This window comes from Acartia tonsa, chromosome 3 (assembly GCF_053477335.1).
Source record: "Acartia tonsa isolate MP-2025a chromosome 3, ASM5347733v1, whole genome shotgun sequence".
NCBI lineage: Eukaryota > Metazoa > Arthropoda > Copepoda > Calanoida > Acartiidae > Acartia > Acartia tonsa.
In genome coordinates this window covers 52,657,339-52,670,818 of record NC_137262.1, presented here as the reverse complement: position 1 = coordinate 52,670,818, position 13,480 = coordinate 52,657,339, and the positions used below count along the sequence as shown (strand labels likewise).

Genomic DNA, 13,480 nt, shown 5'->3' with positions numbered 1-13,480 from the left:
ATTCATAAATAAACATATTCTTACAGGATCGGAGGTAATAAAAATGCGCAAGTTGGCATACCTGACATCATATAAAGGCCAGCAGAGATTTATCCAGAATTCGGGTGTATCCTTCAGATGCCTTGTGGCCAGCAAACTAGCACTATCCCATAACCTATAGATCAGCTTCACTAGGGACAGATGTAGTTTATCCCAGTTATCTCCTTTTCTTTCCTTACACAGAGCTAGAAGTCCTAGGGCAGGTTCCAGACAACCCTCGCCAATAAGCTGAGGCTTGGAGTGTTCCTTGTCTGTCACTTTGCTTTCAGATACTACAATGTTGATGTTTATGTCAAGTAACAGCTGGATCATACCTGAACAAAAAGAATGATGGAATGATTGAATAGATTGAAACTTTTCCAACGATATTAGTTAAGCCAGTCATAAATTATCAGCCTCTCTTAAAATCTCTATCTATCTATATATTTTCTACCTGGCTGTCCAACAATGCATTCAGATAGCAAGTTGACAATTGCTATCTTGAGCCTGATGTCTTCTAGAGAACTCTCAAGTCTATTCACCAATCTTTCTTTGACGGATACAGCTGAGTTGCCAAGGCATGCCAACATACTAAAATAGAAAAAAATGGTAAAATCAGTGCACAAGATTCATTATTTTTCCTCTGCTGTAAAATATCCCCCCCCCCCCCCATAGGGAAGAAAAATGGAAAAAATGCTTTTAGGACTGTTTATTTCTTCATCCCCCCCCCCCTCACCCTTTCAGTAGAGGATCCAAAGCAGAATATACCACCCCTATTAAAATCTTTTCATTCCTTTTTAGTAGAAAAGAATAGGTAGCCTGCTAGTCCGTGAATGAATAATAACTAAGCTAGTCAACATCAACACAGTTATGTTAAGTCTTGTTTCAATATTCTACAATTTCTAACATAGCTAGAAAATCCACCAAAATTCACTACCTCACTATGTGCCCAGAATTCCAATATAAAACAAAAACTCATAGTTCTGTTAATTTTGCTTCAAATTGGGTAAAATCTTTTGGGTTGGGTCACTAATTACCCCAAGTTTTGATATCTTTAAAAAAAACGGCGGCGGGATTGCCGCTCCCGCCGTTAACCGCCATTTTCCGCCTCCAAAAAAACAACATTATCTCAAATGATTCCAAATTGCCTAATTCGGCGAGAAATGCAAAAAAAAAGTTTGCGGCGGCGGCTGAAAACGGCAGGAGCGGCGGGCCCGCCGCCGTTTTTTTCAAAGATACCAAAAATTTGGGTGATTAGTGACACCCTAAAACGATTTGGGTCCAATATCTTAAAAGCACAGGAAAAGCATTGAATTTAAGATATACCTTGATAAATGAGAATTTAAAAGTCCCCCCCACACTCACAGGGTTGGTTATAAGGGGAAATTTAAAAAAAATAACATGGTCTCAAATGATTCCAAATTGCCCAATTCAGCGAGAAATGCAATAAAAAATTTTTTGTTGGTGGCGGAAAACGGCCGTGAAAGGCGGTTCCGCCGCAGTTTTTTTAAGATACCAAAACTTGGGGTGATTGGTGACACAACCCAAAAGATTTTACCCAATTATCTCTAAAACTAAGGGAGTAGCGCCCAAAATAAAATTGCTGGTATGTCGTGTTTCAAGTCAACCCCCCCCCCCCCCCCCCCCGTAAATAAATCGTAAATAAATTACCAATGAAATACTTATATATCAATTGATTTGTTTCAGGGAGGGAGAGGACATTGGGCTGTTTATTACACTAGTCCCCAAAGCTTTATATTAATGTTTTATTATCCATTGGTTTAGCAACTTTAGGGGTTTTTACTGAATTTTAATTGTTTTTTTTTCTTCAAATGTTGAGTGTCCAAACGTTTAAACACTAATTTTAATCTACAGAAGGGGTAATTTTGTGTATCATCGTTGGATAAGTTCATCAATTTATCGGCCATTAACTTATCCCTTTAGATACCTGGATTTGTTGACATTAATAACTATAAACAAGGAAACATGTTAATAACATTTTGTTAAATAATTTTCTGTTTTCCTATAACCCAATTTATTGTACTTTTTCAATAAAAAATTGACCTGTTATTGCAGCGCAACTTATAGACAAAACAATCCTTGTTTTATAAATAAAAGCAAAAATATCACAAATCACCCCAAAAGCACTGAAAACTTTAATCCAAAGGCCTTGCAATCAAATGATTGATTGTCTTCAATAGGGCCTTTATCAGGAAGGAAGGGGATATTGGGCTGTTTATCAATCTAGTCCCCAAAGTTTTATAATAACATTTTCTTGTTTGTTTATTAAGTTGAGTGTCATAACTTTTCAACCAATAATTGTAATCTACAGAAGGGTAAGTTTGCTTATCATTATTGGTAATGTACATCAATTTATCTGCCATTCTCTTATCCCTTTAGATCCCTAGGCCTTCATACATTTATTAACAAATTTGCTTAAATCTTTTAGTTTCTTTACAAGTTTGCTTAACTTTTTAAATTCTTTAGGGCGTGCATTAAGAGATATAAGTTTTCCGGAATTGTAATGTAGGGAGTAGATTTGAAATCTGCATCAAATTTTAAGGATTTTTTATAAAATTCGTTTTTTGTATAATTCTTTATCTAAAAGCGGAAATACAAATTAAGTTAATTAATTTTGGCATCCGTGATTGGTGGATTTAAAAAATCTGCGCTCTGATTGGATGTCGTACATCATTCAACCAATTAGAGCGCAGGTAGTTTAAAATCCACCTATCCTATTGGTCAAAATTAATTAACTTAAAATGTATTTTCGCTTTTAGATAAAGAATTTTACAAAAAACGAATTTTATAAAAAATCCTTAAAATTTGATGCAGATTTCAAATCTACTCCCTACATTACAATTCCGGAAAACTTATATCTCTTAGCGTGCATATGGGGTGGAACAGGTTTTAGTTTTATCAAATTAAAACATTTAAGATAATATTCATTTGATTTAAAAAGAATGGTAATTGATTAGAAGCAACAGGTTCGATTACATAGCTTAAATGAATATTCCTAGGCGTGTGCATGGGGGGCCTCCCCCCAACCTCCAGGGGGGGGGGGGGGATATCCTTTAAAGACTTTAAGCAATAAGAATAAGGGATTGTATCAAAAAAATTGCATCGAGAACTATAATTATCACGATAAAATGATTTGTAAAAAAAAGTTTTTTAATTTGTCTTTTTTGTGTAAAAATTGCTATAAAATGGGTCCGACCGCTTCTACAAAACTGCGAAAAAAAAATTTCAGCTAACGATGCCGCCATTGAAACCAACGGGATTTATTCACTGAGTGCCTTGATTAAACATGTGTAAAGGTCTGATATGCGGCATCGTTAGCTGAAAAAAGATCAAAATATTTGAAGTTGAGAGTATCATTACAAAATATTATAATTCCTGATTCTTTAAGGGGGAATGCTTTGACATCAATTTTTTCATAAGTTTTATAAGTAAACGTATAAAAACTAATTAAAAATCGTATAGTATTTTCAATAAGCTTTCAAAAAAGGTATAACATATTACTGTAGCTCAATTTTTGGTAGTTTGACGATATTTTAAAGTTTGCATATAAAATGTAATTTCAATAGTCAGGCTTTTATTACAAAATCCTAAATATCTAGGTAGGCTACTTCTCGAAGCTGTAAAATTATAAGTAATTGATATTTTCACATCTAGCTTTGGGAATCCTTCTCAAATATGACAAAGATTGACTTAAACCTTTAAAATTGGTCAATATTCAAAAATGCATTTTTTGGAATCTTAGAGTTTTTGCATTGGCTGGGCACATAGTGTACCTGACAGATTCTTCAGCAACAGCTGCAGCCCTGGCAATGGCGGCCAACATATTGACAGCCGCAGTCACAAGCAGGGGATCATGAAAGAAGAATGTGTACTGTGCCAGCGACAGGACCAGGTGCGGCTGATGACCGGAAGGGGGTGACCGCAGGGCCACACCCACTGGACCTGAAAGGATCAGGCTGGAGGCTGGTGATATCAACAAACTGTTAGAAGAATTCAATCAAGATTTATAATAATTGACGATTCCATTAAAATTACATTTTATAGGTAGGAACTAATAAATATTTTTTATAGAAATTAGTAGGTACAAATTTCATTTTTTACAAAGGAGAATTATTTACTACAGTTTAACTTATCAAAAATCAATGCAAAGAATTTACATTTTTTCTGTCACCGAATTTCGTCTATCTAACTTATTCAGAATTAAGTTCATTTAGAAAGAAAGTACAAATTCTTATTGACCTAAAAATTGCAAGAAATGAATCGATTGCAAAAAGAAAAACTTTTCAAATAACACATTGCAAATATTTTGCATTGTTTTTAGTTTCCATCAATCTTGTTTTCAATATTTTTTACAGGCCTGAAATATTTAAAGTTAAGTTGTAAACTTTTTAAGCTGAAACGGAAAATTGCACAAAATTAGGAAAAACAACAAAATATTTAGTAAATGTAATGAAAATTTGTCTATATCTATTTAATAAACAAAGTAATAAATTACCAATTTTAATGCTAAAATCTAAGTGTAGAATGTTTGTTTATTTGTTTGATCAGAAATAAAACAATACAGGGTGATTTTCTAGTTAAAATGTGCAATATCATATGAGTTTCTTCATTTGCAAGTTTAGGGTGTTTATTTATTTCCAAAATTAGGAAGGGTAAAGTTTCCTCATTAAAGTAAAACAATAGAGAGCATACATGCAGTAGTTGGGTTCTTGGAACCCAACTGGAACCCAACTTTTCTCCTCCTTATGAAGGGCCACCCTAGTAAAAGGAGGGGCCAACCTCCTCGCAAGGAGAGGCCAACCCCAAAAAGGAGGGGCCACCCCCAAAAAAAGAGGGGCCATCCCCTAAAAAGGAGGGGCCACCCCCTTAAAATGAGGGCCCAACCTCTAAAAAAGAGGAGCAACCTCTTATTTTAGTTCTTTTTATGATTCCTAATTAAATAATCAGAATTATGTTCTATTTTAAGGTGTTATAACCAGGGAGTAAGGGAGGGGACAATGGATCGAATATTCAATTTTTAGGAGTCTCAGACTTTGGGGACTGGCTTAAAGGGAATGTGCAAGAATTTAGCAGTTTCTGACTGAGTTTGGGGACTTGCGCATAGAATGCCGCTACTCGTTATGTATGTTTTGAATATTGCAGACGGGGAGAAAGGATAAGGGAAGTGGGGGGAAGGGAAATAAACACTCGTTGTGTTAGTTTGGAATGTAGCAGACGGGGAGAAAGAAGAAGGGAGGTGGGGGCAAGGGAAATAAACAGAATAAAAAGGGGCAGTCATATTCTTGCTAGCAGCTGGCCGGGTCCAATTATCTTTTAATATAAAAATCACACCAAAAAACCTCAATATATTTCATCAAAAACAAGTTGTGATTTCACTTTACATGACGCTATGGAAATCTATTATTCAATTAACAATCCCTTTATAATTTTCTACAAATCTATTGGATTAAACTGGATTTCATGCCCTTTCTTTGATAACTCTTATATTAAATTAATTGCCCATTGTCCCCTCCCTTACTCCCTGTGTTATAACCCTGAAAACGAGGGGCCACCCCATTAAAAAGGAGGGCCAACCCACCTAAAAAGGTGGGGCAATCCCCTAAAAAGGAGGGGCCACCCCCCTAAAATGAGGGGCCAACCCTAAAAAAGAGGAGCAACCTCTTATTTTAGTTCATTATATTATGATTCTTTATTAAATAATCAGAATTATGTAAGTTCTATTTTGAGGTGTTTTAACCCTGAAAAGGTGGGGCCACTCCATTAAAAAGGAGGGGCCACCCCCCTAAAATGAGGGGCCAACCTCTAAAAAAAGAGGAGCAACCTCTTATTTTAGTTCTTTATATTATGATTCTTTATTAAATAACTAGCGGCTTCGCCCCTAGCCTCTAGGGGCTTTGCCCCAAGCGGTTAGATCAAACCAATTTTCCGTATTTTAGATTTAAAGGAAATTTAAAAAAAAAAATTTCGGGGGGGGGGGTTAGTCGACCCCACTATTTTTTGGGGGGTTGGGGGTGTCCTACCCCCCAAGAAAATAGTTGTAAACCTTCCCGGGACCTATGAGAAGCTACCCTGTAAAGGAATACCCGATAGGTTCAGCGGTTAGCGAGATCCTTCTCTACAAACAAACAGACAGACATCATTCTAATTTGTATTATAGATTAGAATTATGTTCTATTTTAAGGTGTTATAACCTTGAAAAGGAGGGGCCACCACATTGAAAAGGAGGGGCCACCACATTGAAAAGGAGGGGCCAACCTCCAAAAAAGAGGAGCAACCTCTTTAATTTTAGTTCTCTATACTACACATTGCGATCTTTAGACAAAAGTAAACTTCAATATCTAGGCTTGTATTTGAAGAAATGATGTAATTTTTTTTGCTTAAGCTCGGAAATAAAATAAATTTGCTTCTGTTAACTTCTAATGTGCATTTGGTAAGCACGTCTGGCTGTTTTGGAGGAGCGAAGCTACCCTATTTTTAAAAAAATTTATAAATTATTATAACCAAAAGTAAAACGTGCATTATCTCAGCCCATAAAAGAGTTACAGCTCTAAAATTCGGCACAGCAGTTGCTTTTGTGGAGAACAAAATGGAACTGTGAAGAAACGGCGGCGGAACAGCCGCTCCCTCCGAAAACCGGTGTTTCCCGCCGAAATTTCTTTTGCCTTGACACTTATAAGATTTTACACTTTATGAGAAAAAAGTTTATCTCAGATCATTGAGAACTGTCTAATTTGGCGAAAAATGCAAAAAAAATCGGCGGGAGCGGCGGTTCCGCCGCCGTTTCTTCACAATTCAATATTGTTCTCCACAAAAGCAACTGCTGAGCTGAATTTTAGAGCTGTAACTCTTTTATGGGCTGAGATCATGCATGTTTTACTTTTGGTTTCAAAAAGTGGCACATCCGCCTCCCCCCTTTTTTACAGATATTAACAACAATAACCTAATTTTCAAAAAAAACTTTTGATTTTGTGTTATTACCTTTATTCAAAGTCTAGCTATCTTCATTTAAAGTTTGTATATAGAAATAAGAACTTGACAACATGTATTTTTTCTCTCTCGTGTTAAACAAAAAAGCTAACTTTTAACAATTTATTTCTCTTGTGTTACACAAAAAAGCTAACTTTTTACGATTTTTTTTACATATTTCTTCATGAAGCTTCAATAGTTGCTAATATGAGTAAAAAGGGGACGTAACTGAAGCTTTTTTGATGCAGGGGGGGTGGGGGGGTTTTCTCAGGAACCACTTGATGAACCGTGTAAATTTTTTGGACTTAAGCTTTTATGGGTATGATCATCTTATGGTTTCAAAGTCTTCTTCTAGTTTTGTAGTTACCCCCCTGCCGCCAACCACTAGGCCTCCCGGGATCAAAAAAAACCCATAAAAGTGAACCTAACCTTTATTTTCTCAGAAACCATTTAATCAATAGAGATGATTTCTTAAACTTAAGCTTTTATGCTTATAAACTAACTTTTAGTATAGAAGTCACCCCACCTGCGCCAACCCCTTGCCCTCCTGGGCTTAAAAAATCCTAGAAATTGACCTAACCTTATTTTTCTCAGAAACCATTCAACCAATAGAGATGATTTCTTAAACTTAAGCTCTTATGGTTATAAACTAACTTCTAGTTTAAAATTTACTCCCATGCCGCCAACCCCTAGCCCTAAAGGACTCAAAAAAAAACCTAAAAATTGACCTAACCTTAATTTTCTCTGAAACCATTTGACCAATAGAGATGATTTTATAAACTTAAGCTTTTATGGTTATAGACTAAATTTTGGTTTAGAAGTCACCCCTCTGCTGCCAACCCCTAGCCCTCCGGGGATCAAAAAAAACCTATAAAATGAACCTAACCTTTATTTTCTCAGAAACCATTTGACCAATAGAGATGATTTCTTTAACTTAAGCTTTTATGGGTATAAACTAGCTTTTGGTCTAGAAGTCACCCCCCTGCCGCCAACCCCTAGCCCTCCAGGGCTCCAAAAAAACCCTAAAAATTAACCTAACCTTAATTTTCTCATAAACCATTCGACCAATTGAGATGATTTCTTAAACTTAAGCTTTTATGGTTATAAACTAAATTTTGGTCTAGAAGTCACCCCCCTGCCGCCAACCCCTAGCCCTCCGGGGATCAAAAAAACCTAAAAATGAACCTAACCTTAATTTCTCAGAAACCATTTGCAGCGTGGCCACATTTTTCAGTATACTGAAAATATTCAGTTTTCTTAAGCTTTTATGGGTATAAACTAGCTTTTGGTCTAGAAGTCACCCCCCTGCCGCCAACCCCTAGCCCTCCGGGGCTCCAAAAAAACCCTAAAAATTAACCTAACCTTTATTTTCTCAGAAACTATTTGATCAATAGAGATGATTTCTTAAACTTAAGCTTTTATGCTTATAAACTAACTTATAGTTTATAGGTCACTCCCCTGCCTCCAACCCCTAGCTCTCCGGGGCTCCAAAAAACCCTAAATTGAACCTAACCTTAATTTTCTCAGAAACCATTTGATAAATAGAGATAATTGCTTAAACTTAATCTAAAAAGCTAATAAACTAACTTCTAGTTTAGAAGTCACCCCACTGCCGCCAACCCTTAGCCCTGCAGGGCTCCAAAAAAACCCTAAAAATGAACCTAACCTTAATTTTCTCAGAAACCATTTGATCAATAGAGATGATTTTTCAAACTTAAGCTTTTATGGTTATAACCTTAATTTTCTCAGAAACCATTTGATAAATAGAGATAATTGCTTAAACTTAATCTAAAAAGCTAATAAACTAACTTCTAGTTTAGAAGTCACCCCACTGCCGCCAACCCCTAGCCCTGCGGGGCTCCAAAAAAAACCCTAAAAATGAACCTAACCTTAATTTTTCAGAAACCATTTGATCAATGGAGATGATTTTTATGTGTATAAACTACTTTGTTTGGCAGATATATGGTTAAAAACTAAATTTTATTTTAGAAGTCACCCACCCCATAGCCACCCTGGGCTCAAAAACCCCCTAAAAACATACTTAAGCTTAAATTTCTAGTAAATTTTTAGTAGCGAAGCTACTCTATAATTTGAAATGTCCGTCTGTCCGTCTGTCCGTCTGTCCGTATGTCCGTCTGTCCGTCTGTCCGTCTTAGTTTGGGGGAAACGTGATTTTCTCGGCTCCTGTAAAAGATAAAAGGCTGAAATTTTTTGACAACATTCCCATTATTAAGGAGCACAATTAACTATAAAACATCAATGGCGGTAGGACCGCTTTTTAGCAGGTTTTAGGCTATTTTTGTATTTTTCACATTTTCTCCATATCTTTGGTGTTTATGGTCCGATTTCCAAAATTTTTTCAGTTATAGTATCAAAATTAAATTTTCTGGCGTTTCAAGAATACAACTATGACGGTCAGACTGCCTTTAAGCAGGTTTTAGGCTATTTTTGTATTTTTCACATTTTTCTTCATATCTTTGGTGTTTATGGCCCGATTTTTCAAAGATTTTTAGTTATAGATATAAAAATTAAATTTCCTGTTGTTTCAAGAAAACATCAATGGCGGTCAGACTGCCTTTTTGCAGGTTTTTGGCTATTATATTTTTCACATTTTTCCTCATATCTTTGGTGTTTATGGTCCGTTTTTAAAAATTTTTGTAGGTATAAATATAAAAATCAAATTTCCCGTTGTTTTGAGCATCCAGTATGTAATATACTTTGACCGTCAGTCTGTTAGTCATAGTACTAAAATATAAATATTAAGAAATTAAAAACAAATATTGAAAAGGTTTCGTGAATTTTTTTCCTAAAAACTTGCTTTTGACAACTAATATCTAAATTCTTATTTAATTGTTTGTGCTTCGCTACTTATGGATGTTGTCATCCTTGTTTTAGTAGGCTTTCAGAGGAATACCCTAACCTCAGTTTTTTCAGGAACAGCATTATTAAATGTGCAGATATTTTGGACTTCAGGTGTTATGGGAAAAAAGAGTTGGGACTTTGTTAATTTAAAAAAATTTTAAAGCAAAGCACCCCCCTGCCGCCAACACCTAGCCCTCCGGGGATCAAAAAAAACCATAAAATGAACCTAACCTTTATTTTCTCAGATTTCTTAAAGTTTAAACTGAAACTTTTATGCTTACAAACTTACTTATAGTTTAGAAGTCACCAGCCTGCCTCCGACCCCCAGCCCTTTGGGGCTAAAAACCCTAAAAATTGACCTAACCTTATTTCGGAAACTATTTAATCAAGAGAGATTATTGCTTAAACTTAAGCTATAATGCAAATAAATTAACTTCTAGTTTAGTTGGTCACCTCCCTGCCACCAATCCCTAGCCCTCCAGGGCTCAAAAACCCTAAATTGAACCTAACCTTAATTTTCTCAGAAACCATTTGATCAATAGATATGATTTCTTAAACGCTTTTATGCTGATAAATTAACTTTTAGTTTAGAAGTCACCCCCCTGCCGCCAACCCTTAGCCCTCCGGGGCTCAAAAACCCTAAAAATGAACCTAACCTTAATTTCTCAGAAACCATTTGCAGCGTGGCCACATTTTTCAGTATACTGAAAATATTCAGTTTTCTTCAGTATTTGGAAATTGGGGTTTCAGTATTTTCAGTAAATACTGAATATTCAGTATTTGAAAATTTTATTCAGTATTTTTCAGTTTTTGGGAATTTTCATGATTCAGTATTTTCATTATTTCTTAAATTCCAAAATTTTTTGCATAAATAAGATGTTTTTTCAAGTAGTTGATGTCAGATTTTTTTCGGCGCTTCGCACCTCACTTTACTTTCCTTTAAATTACCCTATAACTTTGTACATTAATTTTGCTTTTTTTATGGTAATCATAGACGTCCAAGGGGGGGGGGGTAAAGTGGCGATTACTCCCCCCCCAAACGAATTAGGCACCCCCAAATTTTTTTCATTTTACTACTTTGTTTGGCAGAAATATGGTTATGAACTTAACCCCTTACAGTCGGGCCTTTGCCGCACCTTAATCAGTTGGGGGGGGGGGGGGGGGGGCGTTCAACGCCCCCCCCATATTATCTCAGTTCCTATTAGAGCTAGAGGGCTAAAACTAAAGTCCCCTGTGTTATGATGAATTTCCGACCTAAAGTAAGTCAAGGTCAATTTTTGCTTCCTTCACCCTTTTATTTACCAACCTTTGTTTTTAGGTCCTTTTTTACTTATAAATTTCAAACGGCTGTAATTTTTTTATTTTTGAAGCTAGAATAAAATTTTTTTGGCAGAAAATGTTTATCTATTTGTAAATTTAATATTTGAAATATCAAAATATAATTTCAGAGGCCGCAGCTGTACTTGGCAGCTGCCAGCCGCCGCTGTCGGCGGTCGGCGGGAAAACGGCGGCGGATCTTTATAAAATTTTAATACATTATGTAGACATGTAAGATAAGCTTAAGTTTGAAATTTGAAGTCTCTAAGTCAAAAATTTATTTTGGTAAGAAAAAATGCTTTGTTTAAGTCAAAAAAAATATTTTTGCTCTTTACCTGGATGACCCTGCCAGGTTTGCTGGCATCCTGTGCCCGCCAGGATGGAGATATTCAAAAAATTTCAACTCTCAGTTGTGTCTCATGCCCACACTTAAAAAGTCAAGCAGTTTGGGCTCTTTATCTTTCACACACAGAAAATGAGATAGAAAAAACCAGATGGGGGGGCGTTCAATGCCCCCCCCCCTGACCGTTAAGGGTTAATTTTATTTTAAGAAGTCACCCACCCCATAGCCACCCTGGGCTCAAAAACCCCCTAAAAAATATACTTTAGCTTAAATTTCTAGTAAATTTTTTTTAGTAGGCTTTCAGAGGAATAACCTAACCTCAGTTTTCTCAGGAACCGCATTATTAAATGGGGTGACTTCTAAACTATAAGTTAGTTTATAAGCAAAAAAGATTAAGTTTAAGAAATCATCTTTTGATCAAATAGTTTTTGAGAAAATTAAAGTTAGGTTCATTTTTAGGGTTTTTGAGCCCCGGAGGGCTAAGGGTTGGCGGCAGGGGGGTGACTTCTAAACTAAAAGTAAGTTTATAAGCATAAAAGCATAAGTTTAAGAAATCAACTCTATTGATCAAATGGTTTCTGAGAAAATGAAGTTCATTTGTAGGGTTATTTGAGCCCCGGAGGGCTAGGGGTTTGCGGCAGGGGAGTGACTTCTAAACTATAAGTTAGTTTATAAGCATAAAAGCTTAAGTTTAAGAAAACATCTCTCTTGATTAAATAGTTTCTGAAAAAAATAAGGTTAGGTCAATTTTTAGGGTTTTTTGAGCACCTGAGGGCTAGGGGTTGGCGCAGGTGGGGTGACTTCTATACTAAAAATTAGTTTATAAGCATAAAAGCTTAAGTTTAAGAAATCATCTCTATTGATTAAATGGTTTCTGAGAAAATAAAGGTTAGGTTCATTTTTATGGTTTTTTTTTGATCCCGGGAGGCCTAGTGGTTGGCGGCAGGGGGGTAACTACAAAACTAGAAGTTAGTTTATAAGCGTAAAAGCTTAAGTATAAGAAATCATCTCGATTGGTTAAATGGTTTCTGAGAAAATAAAGGTTAGGTTCATTTTTAGGGTTTTTTGGAGCCCCAGAGAGCTAGGGGTTGGCGGCAGGTGAGTAAATTTTAAACTAGAAGTTAGTTTATAACCATAAGAGCTTAAGTTTAAGAAATCATCTCTATTGGTTGAATGGTTTCTGAGAAAAATAAGGTTAGGTCAATTTCTAGGATTTTTTAAGCCCCAGAGGGCAAGGGGTTGGCGCAGGTGGGGTGACTTCTATACTAAAAGTTAGTTTATAAGCATAAAAGCTTAAGTTTAAGAAATCATCTCTATTGATTAAATGGTTTCTGAGAAAATAAAGGTTAGGTTCATTTTCATGGTTTTTTTTGATCCCGGGAGGCCTAGTGGTTGGCGGCAGGGGGGTAACTACAAAACTAGAAGTTAGTTTATAAGGGTAAAAGCTTAAGTATAAGAAATCATCTCTATTGGTCAAATGGTTTCTGAGAAAATAAAGGTTAGGTTCATTTTTAGGGTTTTTTGGAGCCCCAGAGAGCTAGGGGTTGGCGGCAGGGGGGTTACTTCTAAACCAAAATTTAGTTTATTAGCATTATAGATTAAGTTTAAGCAATTATCTCTATTGATTAAATGGTTTCTGAGAAAATTAAGGTTTGGTTCATTTTTAGGTTTTTTTTTTAGCCCTGGAGGGCTAGGGGTTGGCGGCAGGGGAGTAACTTCTAAACTAGATGTTAGTTTATAACCATAAAAGCTTAAGTTTAAGAAATCATCTCTATTGGTCAAATAGTTTCTGAGAAAATAAAGGTTAGGTTCATTTTTAGGGTTTTTTTTAGCCCTGGAGGGCTAGGGGTTGGCGGCAGGGGAGTAACTTCTAAACTAGAAGTTAGTTTATAACCATAAAAGCTTAAGTTTAAGAAATCATCTCTATTGGTCAAATGTTTTCTGAGAAAATAA

The 13,480-nt window shown here is 35.9% G+C and overlaps 1 protein-coding gene across 1 annotated transcript in view; it reads right to left on the bottom strand.

Moving 5' to 3' along the window:
• Nup188 (nuclear pore complex protein Nup188) overlaps positions 1-13,480 on the bottom strand; it is a 43,485-nt gene that overhangs the window by 20,506 nt on the left and 9,499 nt on the right. Inside the window, exons 19-21 of the mRNA XM_080155013.1 lie at positions 3,813-4,023; positions 473-609; positions 62-353 (exon numbers count right to left, since the gene is read on the bottom strand). Of these exons, the coding sequence (XP_080011139.1) occupies positions 62-353; positions 473-609; positions 3,813-4,023 (640 nt within the window). The remainder of the gene's footprint in view (positions 1-61; positions 354-472; positions 610-3,812; positions 4,024-13,480) is intronic.